Here is a 15,909-nt window from a genome sequence, read left to right as displayed (position 1 = left end):
TGAGCAAGGAGGAACAGAAAACGTGAAAGTGAGGTTGTCTGGGGTTATGCAGGGAGTTTATGTCATAGCATAGAATGGGACTTTTGCAGGTCTGTGAAAATTCATTCAGTCTGCACAGAGGTGGCAGAAGCGATTGAGTCTATGGTCTGAAAAAAAACAGCCCTCACCTAAAGTCTGTCAGACCAAAAAACCCAACCTAAAACATCCCTCAAGTGGCTGAGTAAAAAAAGAATCACAGAATCTCTAGGTTGGAAAAGACCTCCAAGATCATCAAGAGCACCCTTTGACCACCCCACTTTCTCAACCTTTTCTCAGTCAAAAATCTTAAAATAATAATCTTGCAATACTGTGAGATTTCACTGTCCAAATACAAAGCACCCAGACAGTTCACTTGAATGAAGGTGAACTATGGTGACTTCAGTAAAATGTGCTTTAAAATGGTGCCAGACATGGTGGTTCTAAAATTTTGACGTATGGGAGGTGACAATAAGTGTATGTATTTAGGCACTACAGCCACATAAATACTAGCTACAAATTATAATATAGTAGTAGAACAAGTGCATGTTGTTCCATACATGTTTGTAAAAGACTAACCACTACAATTTATTTATAATGCAAATTATTGCATTATAAAAGGGAAGCTTGCCTATCCAGTGTCAGTGATGCTCCACTGGAGTTGTTTTTAAGCTCCTCAAATGGCACATCTCTTTTGTGATTCTAGAAAGGACATTTGTGCTGGCATGAACCGTCCCTGTGAAACCTTAGGCTTGTCCCACCTGTCAGGCATGTGTCAGCCTCACAGGAGCTGCAACATCAATGAGGACTCGGGCCTCCCCTTGGCTTTCACTGTTGCTCATGAACTTGGACACAGGTACAGTTGGCAGGGAAGGGGGAACCTGTCTGAGTTGAATTTGTTATTTGCATGTTAATACTCGAATTGTGAGACAGAAACAAAATAAAAAGTGGGTTAATGTCTCTATTATTAAAATCAAAACTTATTTCAAAGCAAAAAAAAAAAAAATTCTTAACCTTTTGATAGGGTTTCACATATCCAACTATTCAGTACATCAAAATTAAATCATTAAGCTACAAAGAAGCATCACTCAATTGTGCTATTTTTCCAACATGTGCTAGATTTCTATGCAGTTACTTTGGATAATCTTCAGGTTGATCCAAAACATTTATAGAAAACAAACCTGTCTCATTATGTCAAAGTGTTTCAGTAATGCAGATTAGCTAAAACATTTATAACTCATGTAGTGAAACTCATATAGAAAATCATACATTAATCTTATAATATATTTAATATTTACCTTTTTTTTGATGAAACAGTGAAGTCTTTTTAGGGTGTTTCTTAGTAAAAGGTATTTTCTGTATAATAATGCTAAGTGGGTACACTTTGGCCCAAGATCAATAAAGTTCTTGGATGTTTAATTTTAGATGTGGTTTTTGGTTTTTTTTTAATGATTGGATATTTTTATTTGAACTAAATTTGTCAGAATTTTAGATTTTTAGAGCTGTTTTGATTGGTTAGATGGTTTATTAACTCTCTTGAAAAAAAAAGTGGTTTTTGAAACTGTTTTGACGCAGCTGTTTTGCTCAGGGCAGAGCATTATCTCATGGATACTCTGGTTTGACTGTAATGCTTGCACTTTTCAACTGAGCTACGTTGCTTGGCTAAGTCACATGTTCATTGCTTTATCTATGATCGTATTAATTGTGCTGTGAACCCAGCCACCAATCAGGATGGAGTCTCTATTTCCTCATAGGATATAATGATGATGATGATGGTAATGACCCTGTCAACCATTAATTGGCCACTATTTATTCAACCTCTCCGTTGCCAGAAAGGAAATTGTATAAATAAGTAACGCTGAAATCACTCCAGTTGGATCTGGATGCTGTGGGTTTAAGTCTCTTGGTCCCCATAGCCTGTTGGCAGGGAGCTGTTTTCATTCTCACCAATGATCTCAGGAGACTTCTTCCACACAGACTGATCTGTCAGTGACCTTCTCCTTTCCTAGCCTGGCTGGCTGGTGACTCTGTGTCCTTTGGAGGCTGTGAGGCTCAGTACTGCTGTGCTTGCCCTTGCAGGAGTGGTGTAGGGCCCTTCCTTAAGGACTGTCTCCATAAGGAATGTTGAATACTGTAGGGTTTGTTGTCACCCTGTTAACCTCAAGCCAGGCTAGGTGCACAGGTTGAGAAGTTCAGGTATAGACAAGTTTGTAAAACAGATGAACAAAAAGTAAGAAGACAGACATGCTCCCATACCTTAGCTGAATGCCAAAAGTCAGCTCTTCCCCACGCTGTCTCTCTAGATGCTTGCAGCCATAGTATTCCACAGGCCCTCTTTATGGAAAACAGCCTGTCAAAAAGAGAAAGTCCTTGCATTTATGCTTCTGACTCATTACTGGAATTGGTTCTGACTGAAATTAGCTCTGCTTTCGGAACTTTTGAGTCATGATATGATTACATTTTTGAGAAACGCAATCTTAAGTATTTTGAACACACTTTACCTGATTCGTGACTGAATCATGACCTGAGTGAAGCTCTCACTGCTCTCAGGACTTACGCACCTCCAGATGTTAACAATGTAGATGTCAACATCTTCATATATCAATATCTCTGTATGTTATTTTTTCAGATAATCCTCATTCTGAGGTGGTGAAGAGGCAGGTGTGTTTACTCAGTTGAATACAATCCAAACTTTTGTGTTTATGACTTCTGCAAGCTGTTGAATAAAAAAAAAAATTCTCAGCATGTCAGAGATGCTGGAGAGAACCTGCTGTGGAGAAATGTTTGCATAGATCGAGAAAATTAAACGGAATGACGCTATGGAGCTTGGAGCAAAATTCACTGAACATCCAATAATTTTATAAACAGTATCTCTGGTGAAGTCTATCAAAAGTTTTAAAAATTAAAAAAGCAGTAGAGACATAATTATGAGAGAGTCTAAGAATGTAGCAAAGCCTCATCTTAGTTAAAGTGATGCAAGTTTGGGTTCAAGAGTTAGGGAGCAGTCTTAGCTGTTATAACTGTAACTTTTAGGTTTAAACTTTGATTTCTGCCCCAGCTGTGCACTAGTGTTCAGACTCCCTTAAAAGTACAGAAATATAGCTGTGACAGTCTGTTCTTTATTTTGGGTAGGGCAATATTGTTGTGCATAACAGACAGGTTTGAAAGCCTGTAGGGGTGCAGGTTTTTCATAGATTTTGGTTTGCATGTTCTGTGTGTATATTTTCTTTTAGAAAATGGGTAACTACAGCTCTGCAGGGGAGGAAGCAACCTAAGTGTCTTTTTAAGCAAAGAGTGGAACCTGTAGGTAGGTGTTGCTGTACAGCCAGTCAGCTGGAATTATTAGATGTTGTTTTTTATCTCCAGTTTTGGAATCCAGCACGATGGAAAGGAGAACGACTGTGAGCCTGCTGGAAAGCGACCGTATATTATGTCCCGACAGTTGCAGTATGATCCTACTCCCCTCACCTGGTCACAGTGCAGCAAGGAGTACATCACACGGTTCCTAGAGTGAGTGGTCAGGCTGTAGCAATTGCCTAAAATGAGCACAGCTGTGCTGGAGTTCAAAGTACATCTTATATTATTGTACTGACTGTTGCAGGGGTTTTTAGTGTGCTTGAGTTATTTTCCATGGAGGTCATACCACTGTCATGTTGCATAGTTATTTGGGAAAAGCTCTGTCCAGTCTTGTAGTCTGGAAGTGAACTCAAGTCTTGTCATATTGGCTTGGGTTTGGTGCAGCCTGCAGCTTTTTGCAGTTACCAGGAAGAAAGAAGCCTTTCCATCAAGGGCCCTTATAGAACTTCATAGACTCTGCCTTTGACCACAGTACCATGTGTTTGGCTTCAGGGACTTGTTCAAATCTGTTCCATTCCTTTTACAACCAGCAATGTGATATAATTTTAGCCAGAGACTATGGGGTTCTCTGAAGCCACTCTGCAAACTATATTGAGCTCATGATATTTCCTCTTTGACAAGCTGTATTTTGCCATTTTAAAATGATCTCTTGCTAGACAGAATGACTACTTTGTTTGCAGCATTTCAGCATAACTTGGCTGGAATCTGGAAGTATTATTTACATGGGCCATAATAAAAATTACCCCTAAGAAATAGATACTAAAAGTCTGTTTAGAAACATAAAAAACTGTGGTGGTATGGAGTCCTTTAATATGTAATTTTTGTCTTTAAGTCGTGGGTGGGGATTCTGCCTGGATGACATCCCCCAAAAAGAAGTTCTAAAGTCCCCAGTCATTGCTCCTGGAGTGATTTATGATGTGCACCACCAATGTCAGCTTCAGTATGGTTCCAATGCTACATTCTGTGAAGATGTGGATGTAAGTGCTGAATGTTTTTCTTCATTCTCCTAGTAAGAATTCAAAATTCTTGAGCAGCATGGAAGTGTATTCAGTGCACCTCATTTACAAGTTCAGTGTGTTTAGAGTCTCATAGGCTAGGTGTGCAGTGCAGGCATTGCCTAACACCCTTAATTCTGCATTTTCTGGAAGTGAGTTGTTATGCTGTTTGCCTTGTGGTTCACAAGATCTTTGCTGGATCTCAACACTTTCTATGGTTAAGTGCCTGTCCTTCTGCAGTGGAGTAATTTTGGTTTTAAACTTGTAATACTAGTTCTTAGGTAAATTACTAATGCAGCTTAAGTCCAATTTTAAAATATTCTTCAACCTTGTGGCTTTCAATTAATCAAACTATTCTGGGAAAAAATACTCAGTTCCAGGAAGAGTTTTTGGAAGAAATTAGGGTTATGTTCTCTTCCCATACTTCCTGATTTTTCATATTCTTTATGATCTAACAAACAAAAGAATATTTCAGTCCCTGTGGAAAATATTTATTTTAAAAAACAATATTTTTGTGTGGACCATTAGATACTTATGCAGAAGTGCATAATTCATAGAGTACCCTGGGGTCTGTCTAACAGCATAGCAAATCAGTATTGTGAGGAGATGCTAGGGAGCAGTGTAGTCACAGCAGCCTTCATAAGAGCCCTGCAGAGTGTTAGCTAAAGTACAGTGGTGTGGTATTTTACTGGAATAATGATACCTAGAATGTTCAGAGGTCTTTGGGTCTGTGCAACATAGTTGAGGCTATCTTGGGCCTTGGGTCTTCAAAGAGGTAAGAGCAGCTGGTTGTAGTGAAGGTGCTTATTGCATGAGTACATCAGTCTCGAAGGCAAGGAGTTCAGACTATTAAAGTCCATGCTAAATGCTTTCTGGTGCAAAGTCTCAATGTTTGAGCAAAAGCAGCAGCAGCTTCCACACCTTATTTCTTATTCTTCCTTCTTCTATCTCACCCCAATACAAGGGATTTTATTCATAAATCATCCGATCAGCTAAAAGCATGATTCTATTTCTCTTACACCAATCTGAGCTTAATTCTAATGTGCGAAAGTAGTGTCAGCTCTTACCCAAAATCCACGTGCATAATTGTATCTTTTTATGCAAAAGGTACTATCTGTTTTCTTACCCAAAATCTATGTATATAAATGCATCTATTTGCGTGAGTAGTTCTACCTATTATATTTAGAAATGCAAGCAATGTTCTGCTATGTTTTTGTTATGTTTGGAGCTAAGTTAAACTAGGCTTTAGGGCCTTTTACTGGCTAACACAGCTTCTTAAGGCACTTGAAATATATTTCTATTACTTAAAACTAAAACTTACACTTCTGTTTCATGCTGTGTGGCTTAATATATTTCAGCTTCTCTAGAGGTTTGTATTCAAACCTTGCATTTCTTTTTCTCTCTGAGGGACTCAGAGAGGCTTCTATTTCATGCACTCCAACACAGCATATTTATACGTAGAACTGCTCAGCAATAGTGTTTCCAAGTGCTGGCCTAGCTAAGTGATCACTAATTTTCCTGTGTTTTGAGCAGCAATGTTCAGTAAATGCTGGAGACAGCACCCAGCCTACTGGCCCTGTCAAACACAGATGTGTTTCGACTCCTGGCAGTGCTGGTATGAACAGAGCCCTGGACTGGCACTGCTGATGTTGACTGTTTATTCCATTCAGATAATTGTGTGCATCTCCATCTACCCTTGTCTTAGGAAAATTATTTCTGATTAATCTTTTCAACCTTAATAGATAACATGATTACCAGTGTTGAACTACAGCTGCTGAATCTGAAGAAGGTATTGAAAGATTGCTTTCATTACATGCTGTTACAGTTTCCTTAGTTACTGTAATTTGTCTATTGGTACAGATAGACAATTAGGATGTAATTTTGCAGTATTGGCTCAGTCTGTCTCTCCTTGAATTTGAACCTAATAGGTCTTTACATTCACATCTCCTGATTAACCAATTTTACAGCTAGACATATGTCAGAAAATTCATTGGCATCCTCTTGTTTTGCATTTTACTGAAAGGCCTGTATTTTGCTGCTAGTTGCACTGCAGGAGATGGAACTGGGAGCAGTAGAGTCAACCTGGAATGTTGAATCATCAGTCTTTTTGTCATTTTGTCTAAGAGGTCTGACTCTTCTGCCTTTCCTCTATTTACTTAGCCTTTCTCACTGACAAGCTGCTTTTGTTTTGTGCATTTTAATGTCTGACTGAATTTGATTCACAGATCCTTTTTGAGAGAACAATCTGCCTTTGGCTGAAGATGTCCTGGGGTTCAGTGATTACACTTAGCAAAAACTAGTATTTATAATTTAGATAGGGGTTTTCATTATGTGCTTAGGCAGTAAAGTGTCCTGTGATGTATATAAATATCATCCCTCTAATAACGTAAAGAAAAGCAAAATATTTATTAGATGGAGGAATTTTCCAAGTCATAGCTAGACCCATAGCTTCCTATAGAACAGCTTGCAGGATGTCAGAATGCTCGTCTTACTGCCTTTTCCTCCAAAACTTCCATTGGCTTTTGTGAAACTGAATTTTTTTTTTGATTCAACTTTCTTCAAGGCACAGACCCTATTCTCATAGACTGGGGGGAAAGTGTATATCATACTGTTGATGAAAAGAAAACCCACTTGCTTTGCAGTGAGTCCGTAGCAGAGTAGTGAATTTCTGTGTGTTACCTCCATGAAGTACATAGTTCATCCTCTCATATTGTTGTTTCTCATATTGAGAATATTCTCATATTCTCAACAGCAGAGGAGTCCATCTCCTCTGCTGTTGTTTCAGTACTCTGGGACATGAAGATAAATATGGAAAAATCCTTGCGAAGCTAAAGAATTCCCTTTGTGAATTCTTGACTTTAAATCTATGCGTGCACATAATAATAAAAGTAACTGCTGATGAAAAGTTGTGTTCATTTTCTATGCCAGTTTCTCTGATGTTGTCTGAGGCATGGTGCAAGAGTACACTTCAGTCACTGAAACCACAAAATATATTCTGTGGACAAGAGTTAAAGTAAAGGATTACTTCGATAATGAGAGAAAATTCATCAGCCAGAACACTTGGGTAGCTCTGCCTTAAGAACCTGGTAATGATGGCTTCAAAAGGCCTTCATAAAGAATGCTACCCTTGAACTATAAACAGGGAACTGCAAAACAAAGTTTGTCTTCTGTACATTGCCCAAAAACAGTGAACTAAGATGCAGCAGCCAGACATTGTACTCCAGCTGGAGGGCTGAAGTGCTTTGAGATGTTCCATGCCATCAGCTTTCTTCTGGTGCTCTTGTTGACACACCAAAGTAAACACACAATGGAGAAGGTAAATCAAAGTGAACTCTCTCAAATCTTGTGCCCAAGCTTAGCCATTTTAAACTGAAGCAGGTCAGAAATGGGCAGCCACTCTGCATTTCCCACTTGGATGAGCTACTGGCTCTCTGGGGCTGCATTTTTGGAAGTGTGCAGTTTATAAGTTAACTTCCAAATCTTAAAAAAAGGGCAAGTGTAGGGTCCTGCTGCGGAGGATATGTGGCTTGCTCTGAGAATCCCAGTGGGAGCTGCTAGTGGGATCCTTCTTATCCTCTCTTTTCTCTGATGGCACTTGGAGCTGTCCCTTCTTTACAGGTTGATGCTACCAGCTCTGTTCTCTTTTCCAGAACTGGACTATGGCATCCAAACACTGTGAGTCAGGATCTAGGCTTTAGCTTCTGTTGTTCCTGCTGTCACTGTGCAGTCCCTCTGAGAGCCCTGCTTTCTCTACTTTGGAAGTGGTATTTCATGCAAAGCTCTGATCAGACAGGAGTTCTAAGCATGCAGGGCTCCTGCATGCCAAACAAAGAAAAGCTGGTGTGCATGTGAAGTGAAGAGGAAGAAATGGCCCTCTAACTCTGTCCTCTCTTTCTAGAGAATAGTTCTGATTGAGTGAAGTGGGTTTGGTAAAAGGTAGCTGGAATGTTTCTTGCCCTGCTTTCTTTGTTGTATCTCAGGAGTTTCTGCCTGTTCTGTGGAGTTAAGCCACTGTACATAGAGAAGCATCTGGAATGCAGTGTTTTATTGGCAACCTACTGCATTAAACTGGCACCAGTTTCTGAGTTACTTAAAATGCAAACATTCACTAACCAGAGCCTTAGCTCTTCCCAGCCCACTATGGTTTTTTCTCTGCCATCTAGCTGACTGCATTTTTTTTCAGATAATTTCCTTGCCATCTGCCAAGCTGATGTTTTAAGAAGCCTGATCACTTCCTCATCTAGTTTTGGGACCTCCATTAATATTTTTGGAGACATTATCTTTTTTGTATTTGCCTGCCTGACTTCTGTAACCTCCTTTGATTTCACTTTATGTTTTCAGGCAGACAGCAATGCAGAATTGAAGATGGTATTGGTTAATACTCTTCAAATGAAAATAGTTCAATTTTCTGTTCGCCTTATCTGCAAACAGCAGTGACCAAAGTTCATTAAGTAATTTTTTCTTGTGTTTATCTAGGAGTTGAGCAGTCAATTAGGAGAATATTTGAAGTCACATAGGGCAGGGAATTAACTTGAAAATATTTACCATTTTTTTTTATTTTTCAGATAGTCCCTTTTTGCACAGTAATGATGAGTATATAAGTTTGGACCCTTGGTAGTTCCTATCTTGTGAAAAACCCTGACTCCTCTGGAAATACAACTCTTACAAGGCTTTTTAAGTGGCTGTACAAAACTCTGGGAGGCTTTTGAAAATCTTAGCTATAGGAGTTCTGCCCTGCCTCAGACTGCTGTAGCTTTCTTCCTTTTTCAGAACCTTTGCCAGACCCTCTGGTGCTCAGTGAAAGGCTCCTGCCGCTCCAAATTGGATGCAGCTGCGGATGGCACTCGATGTGGAGAAAACAAGGTGAGCCACACTGTTGGCAAGCTGTGCTGCCTGCCAAAGCACAGGGAGGAGTGATGAGTAACTCTGCCATTGTTGAGTGTGAAGGAGGGTCATCCTGTGTCATCTCCATTTACATTTCCACTTAAGTGTTCCACCTTAATGAGATGAAATAACAAATAATTCCCAGAAACTCAAAAAAAATCGAATTTCCCTGTGATAATGATTTGAAGCTCTTTGTGCTTTCTCTTCTCTCCTTAGTGGTGCTTCTCTGGTGAGTGCATTACAGTGGGGAAGACTCCCGAAGCAATCCATGGCGAGTGGGGTGTTTGGTCATCCTGGTCCCATTGCACAATGACATGTGGAGCAGGAGTTCAAAGTGCAGAGAGGCTGTGTGATAATCCAGAGTAAGCTGAGTCTACTATCTTTCCCTACTTTTTGTTTAAGATTTTTGAGGTTCGGATGATATTGGAAACTCTCTTGTATGAAACTGGTGTCAGCAGGTGCCACATCAACACGTCACAGATACTGACACCTATCTTCCCAATTAGGCATACCTGTGTGAAATTCAGCTGGCTCATCTTTTACAGTCATCTTGTTCTTTATTTCTTACCCTCCATAGAGCTTATTTCAATGCAAAGTGAATAAAAAAACATATTTAACATTTAGGCTTTGCAGAAATAGTGTAAATATTTATTTTATTAATACTTCAATGAGTAAATAAATGTCCTCACACACCAAGTGAGAACAGTTTCTAGCAACCTGATCCTGAGGACTTACCTTTCATGTTTTCTTGTAGTCATCAGCTTTGTTTGAGCTTCAGGCACATGAGTTGTCAGGTACAGAACATGAAAGGCAGAATTGCCCACTACATATCAAGAGTTCATGGAGACTCTTGACCTCATTTTCACGTATCACTAATGGCAGGAATCATTTGTCTTTTCAGAGAGAACTGTCAAATGCACTGCAAAGCATGGGATTTAAAGCAGTCCATTTGATAGGTTAATTTGTTGTGAGCTCAGACCGGTATTGCCAAGCACTTTTTTGGGATATAGGAGTTGTCTAGATTTTTGTGCTTCATGCTGACATTTGAGTACTCAAACATGTGATGTGATCAGTATCTTTACCCTGTCTAGGATCAGAGTCACCTTGTTGTGTTACCGGGGCCTGAAATACATTGTTGGTTTAAAAGTATTTTTTTTTAACCCATGGTCTCATGTCCCAGCCTCAATGTTCCTTTTCTAGACCCCAATTTGGAGGAGACTACTGCACTGGAGAGAGGAAGCGCTATCGCATGTGCAACATCAGCCCCTGTCACAAAGACGTGCCAACCTTCCGTCAGATGCAGTGCAGTGAATTTGATACAGTTCCCTACCAGAATGAATTCTACCACTGGGTTCCTGTTTATAACACAGGTAGGAAGCTACACATTTTTTTAATATCCTGTATAAAAAGTCAAAGTTACATGCCTATGAGAAACGTCTATGAGGGTGAGAAGTCACTGAATTACATGTTTTCTAATGAATTAGAGACAAAAATCTGGTGTGTCTCTGTATGCTGTTGTGCCTTTTGTGTGAACATAAAGGCCATGGTTCTTCTCTACACTTAGATATTTTTTCAGAGATCTGGTGATAATGGCTGTGATTGTAACTAGTTCAGTTCCTGTAAAGATACCACACTAAAAAAAGCTGTTGAAGTCATGTCTGTACTATTTTTTTAGAATAGATCTAAACCATCTTTTCCAGTGTCAACCACAGAGCAAGAAGCAGAATAGTGTGGTGGAGAGATGCATCTTTGGGCCTGCAGGCATCACTGCACCCAGTAACCATAGCTCTTCTACTGCACAAATATGATTTTATTACTTCCAAACTCAGATCTGAATGGTAGGTGTACTTGATGTTACAGTGTAGAAGTAATATCTGAACTGGGTCAGTGTTGTTCTGCCCTGTATTGTAGAGGCAGAGCCAATGACTCTGCTTTATAACTTGCTTTGGAGCAGCTAGTTATTAAATACAAGGGCAATCATTATTAGTATGCAGTTTGAGTCTTGGGTTGTGCATAAATGTAAAGTGTAGATTATCCAATAGAACCACAAAATTGTTAGGGTTGAAAGGAATCTCTGGATTTCTTCCTGCAGTCCTCGGGAACAGGCTGGAATCATCTTTGTGGCCTCTACTGGACGCTCTCCAGTAGCTCCTTGCTTTTCTTGTACTGAGGAACTCAGAACTGTCAGACTCTTTCTGATGGACCCCAGGAGCCCATTGGCCCTCCTGGCTGCCAGGGAACACTGTCAGCTCATAGGCAACCTGTCACCCACTAAAACTCCAGGTCCTTCTCAGCAGAGCTGCTCTCCAGCAGGTCAGACCCCAGTCTGTGCTTGAGGTTATTCCTCCCCAGCAGGACCCTACACTTGCCCTTTTTTTAAGTTTCTCCCTGGCCAACTCTCCCCCCCTTTCAAGGTCCCATGGAAAGCAGCAAAACTTTCAGGTGGATCAGCCACTCCCCACAGTTCCATAGCAGCAGCAAACTTGGTAGCAGTGTGTTTTTTAATGAGAAAATAAGACAGGATAGGGAAGATCAGGATTAAACTTCCAGTTTCATTTGCCAGTAATATTTTTCAGCATGTTATTTTTTTTTTCAGTTATTGGCAGTTCTGAATTGGTTTCCTAAATTTCAGCTACTCTTTCCATTTCATGTAACAAATACACCATTGAAGACTAATCTAGAGCAGGCAGACTTCAAGTAAAATTTCTGATGAAAACAAATATGGCTGATAGAGATTTTTTTTTAAAGAAATCCAGAAAGCCATGACAAATGCTAACAGCCTAACATTTACGCCAAAACCAAACCCAAAAATATTTTCAGCAGTTGCCTGTCATTGAAATTAGGATTCCATACCTCTATTACTCAGGGTGTGCTACTGCAGGGTACAGCATTCATTCTGTTCATGTCCTGTCTGTGGCACTGGAACAGAGCAGGTAGTTCTGCATGTGCATTTCTTACAGAAGGTCTGTTTTTAAAGGACTTTGAGAATCATGAGTCAAATGCTTACTGCACACTGGAAGGCAGAGCTGTGCTCTGACCATGCTGTATTTCAAATAGAACTGTTCAGAACTGTACAGACAGACCAGCTCTATGTAAAATGCCTGACATATTTCATCTGGAAAATCATTTGCAAAATCCTTCAAATACCAAGGAGGTAATTTTTGTCTGTGGCTTGAAAACTTGACTGTGTTCACCCATTTTCTCAGCAGCCAGAATTTCAGCATAGATTTCTGTCTTTCCCATTACCTTGGAGGCCCTTAATGTTTTCACATTTGACAATAGTTAAAATGTTTTCTTTCTGCTAAACTCTTAACTTAAAGTAAAACTGGCTTCCTCAGATAGACAGGCTCTCCTGGTAACACTCAGATAAGCAGGGAGCTGCCCAAATCCTGTGCTGATTCTTCGTCTGACATCATTGTATGACTGAGGGTGGGTGGCTCTCATGCTTACACTGATTCCAGTTTTGGCCAGCCAGTATTACTTGAAATACATCTGAGACTTTTCCTTCCATCTCAGTTTCAAATATTTTTTCACCTCCTATCAGTGGCTAAAGATGTCCTGGGAAAAATACCTGCAGATAAGGTCATGAAACAGTGCTGTCTCTGAGAGACACAGCAGTTTGAGCCTTCCTTGCATGTGTGTGTCCAAACAAACAGAAACTTTAAACAAAACCAAACCAACAGCCTTTTTAAACCCCCCACAAAAGTGAGCTGATGTTTCAGGTCTCTGGAGACTTACTCACAATGTCCTCCATATATACACCAACCTTTGTCAGTTCCCTTACTTTCTCTCTTAACTTGTGCAATCCAGTGTCAAGGATTTTTCACAGCATGCTGTTACCATGTCTTTTGTAGTGGTTTAATCCTGTCTGGACACCAGGCGTCCACCAGAGTTACCTTGTTGCTCCCTTCCTCAGCTGGATAGGGGAGAGAGAATGTAACAAAAGGCTTGTGAGTCGAGATAAGGGCAGGGAGCGATCACTCGCTGGTTACCATTGTAGGCAAGCCAGACTGGACTTGGGGAAATGCGTTTGATATATTAGAAAATAAATCAGAGTAGAATAGTCATGAGAGACAGTATTCCTTGAACTTCTCCTACATAAGTCCTTTCCTGCAGTTCTTCCTGAACTGCTGCTGCATGGATCCTTTCCACAGTCCTGCAGTCCTTCAGGAACAGGCTGCTCCAGCATGGATCCCTGGTGCATGGTGCTGCCAGGACCCTGCTCCAGCACGGGCTTCCCATGGGATCACAGCCCCCTCAGGCACCCACCTGCTCTGGTGTGGTTCCTCCAGGGCTGCAGGTGGATCTCTGCTCCCCCTGCACCTCCCTGTGCTGCAGGGGCACAGCTGCCTCAGCATGGGCTGCACCAGGGGCTGCAGGGGAATCTCTGCTCTGGCTCCTGGAGCAGCTGCTGCCCCTCCTCCTTCACTGACCCTGTGTCTGCAGAGCTGTTCCTCTCATATGTTTGTATCCTCTCTTCCAGCTGCAGTTTTGCAGATTTTTTTCCCACCTTCTTAAATACATAATCCCAGAGGTGCTGCCACTGTACTGGTGGTTTGGTCTTTACAAGGTCCATCTTGGATTTGTCTGATGTGGGCTCTGTCAGTCATGGGGGAAGCTTCTAGCAGCTTCTCACAGAGCTACTGTGACAGCTTCAGCTGGTTTGAAGCTGCACAGATAAAATTGGCCACAACAGAAACTAATTTGGCTAGCTTAGTTCATTAAAGAGTAGAAGTAAACAAGCCCCTAGGTAAGACAGTGATAAGTTGGTTTTGAATTCAAACAGGGGACCTCTGCCAGTCCCAGTCAATCCTGAATGCAGGCATATCTTTGGCCAGTGAGCTGGACAGTGTTGAAACCTTGAACTGGTGGTTGTTCAAGCACAGGAATTTTGAACTCCCTATAAAAGGGGGCATCCCTCAATGAGCTTTGTCTGTTGTCGCATGACCTTCAGTGTGTTCAGTTGTGTGCCTGTCTCCAAAAATGCGACCAAATGTGGGGACCTCTGATGTGGCACAACAGCTTCTGCTACCCCTGTGGACACCTGCTACCAAAGCCTGGCCACACAAATTCACTACAGCTCTTGTTTTAGTATCAGGCTTTTTGGATCTTCTCATACTGCACTTGGGGTATAAAGGGGAAAGAAAATGTCATTAAGCTTTCCCAAGCTCTGAGTCCACATACAGTTTTTATGTGGAAGTGTCTAGCTGAGGAAATGGATTCCTGAGCCAGATATTCTGTGACATTTTAGACATTCTCCATTTCTTCATCCCACTGGAAAAAAAAAAGAATAGATTTTGTGGATGGTCACAGTTCTCCCTCCTCTCTCTGGCTTTAATTTCATAGCTTGAGTTATAGCAAATTTCACATACCGAATAAAGAGTCGTTCATGTTGTGTAAATTGTAACTTCACAAGATAAAAAAGACATTTTTGAATAGCTTATTATTTAATAAAAAAGCCAGCTTTAACAAGCAGTCTTACAGAAAAGCAGTAAGTCATATCTTGCTGTTTCTTGTTGTTTGAGGTTTCAGTTGAGAATTTTCTGGTTCAAATGACTTGCATAGTCCTGTTACAGAATTTCTCTGGACTTCAGAAACCCATGTGTTCAAGCTGGATCATCAGAGTACCCCTGGGAATCTTAAAATGATGGAAACCTCCATGTTCAAGGGTAATAAACTATCCAGAAGCCTGAGCAGGATATTTTCTGAATTTTTCTCATGACCCAGGCCCCTGTTTTGACACTTTGGGCAGACTTCAGTATGTATCCACTTCTCTTTCCATCAAACTGACCCTATGTTTATTTATTTCCATACCATTTGACAAATTCCATTTGTATGAGTCTGATAGCTTCTCAGGGCTTAACTTCCATCTATAAGTCCTACATTAAATCATGTAATTACCTTTATTTTCTGTATCAGTGATAGGATCATTTAGTGTATGGTCAGATAGGGGTTGTGTTAAAGATGTTTTAAATTTCATATTTCTTCCAGAATATTTCTGTATATCAAATAAGATATGTTCTGATACAGTCACAGGGGCAGAGCTAACAGGATGAAATGTTCCTGTTTCAAAATCAAACTTCATTTTGGAATTCCATGTTTGGTTAAAGTAATAAGTAGCTTCATCTCAGATTTTTTTCCCCCATTTTGTCTGTTTGGTAATTGCCTTTTCTAATTTTATTTGTCTGGGATTTCCTTAGTCAAGTCTGAGTTCTCACAGAGATGAGGGATTGAAGATAAGAGGCTTACCTCTTTTCATCCTTGTGAAGTTGGGGAAGATATTGAAGTGTTATCTTCTTCTGACAGGCACATTAATCACATCCTTCTTAGTCACATTAAGCTGGATCCCTCCTGCATGTGAATTCATGGGAATCAGCTGTAAGGTAAACAAATTTAAACTGGGAAGGAAATATGTTCCTTTCTACTTATCTTCATGTTCTGTTAGCACTTGGTGAATCTGAAAATATCACATGCCCAAATTTCAGGACTTTTATTCAGCTTTGCTGATTTGCTTCTTCAGTCTCATTCTAATTACAGATAAGTCACTGAGCCCTTGAGGGAGCTCTGTGGATTTGGATTCCATTACATCTTCTATATATTAGGGAATTGATCATGTCTCTGGTCAAATCAGCAGCAGGTGTAAGATGTGGACACCATG

At 40.4% G+C, this 15,909-nt stretch overlaps 1 protein-coding gene across 9 annotated transcripts in view; it reads left to right on the top strand.

Annotated features, from left to right (window-relative positions):
- Window positions 1–15,909, top strand: part of ADAMTS12 (ADAM metallopeptidase with thrombospondin type 1 motif 12) — a 145,849-nt gene that overhangs the window by 79,165 nt on the left and 50,775 nt on the right. For all 9 annotated transcript variants that reach the window (XR_014951664.1, XM_085567863.1, XM_085567861.1 and 6 more), the window contains 6 exons: window positions 722–871; window positions 3,382–3,525; window positions 4,205–4,349; window positions 9,138–9,230; window positions 9,468–9,613; window positions 10,452–10,621. Coding sequence is in view for 8 of the 9 variants with exons in the window: in XM_085567863.1 (XP_085423989.1) it covers window positions 722–871; window positions 3,382–3,525; window positions 4,205–4,349; window positions 9,138–9,230; window positions 9,468–9,613; window positions 10,452–10,621 (848 nt within the window). In the remaining variant the exon portion in view is untranslated. The remainder of the gene's footprint in view (window positions 1–721; window positions 872–3,381; window positions 3,526–4,204; window positions 4,350–9,137; window positions 9,231–9,467; window positions 9,614–10,451; window positions 10,622–15,909) is intronic.

This window comes from Lonchura striata, chromosome Z, assembly GCF_050655825.1.
Source record: "Lonchura striata isolate lonStrDom1 chromosome Z, ASM5065582v1, whole genome shotgun sequence".
Taxonomy (NCBI): domain Eukaryota; kingdom Metazoa; phylum Chordata; class Aves; order Passeriformes; family Estrildidae; genus Lonchura; species Lonchura striata.
Note: the sequence above shows the minus strand (reverse complement) of the source record. Positions and strands in the feature narration are given on the sequence as shown.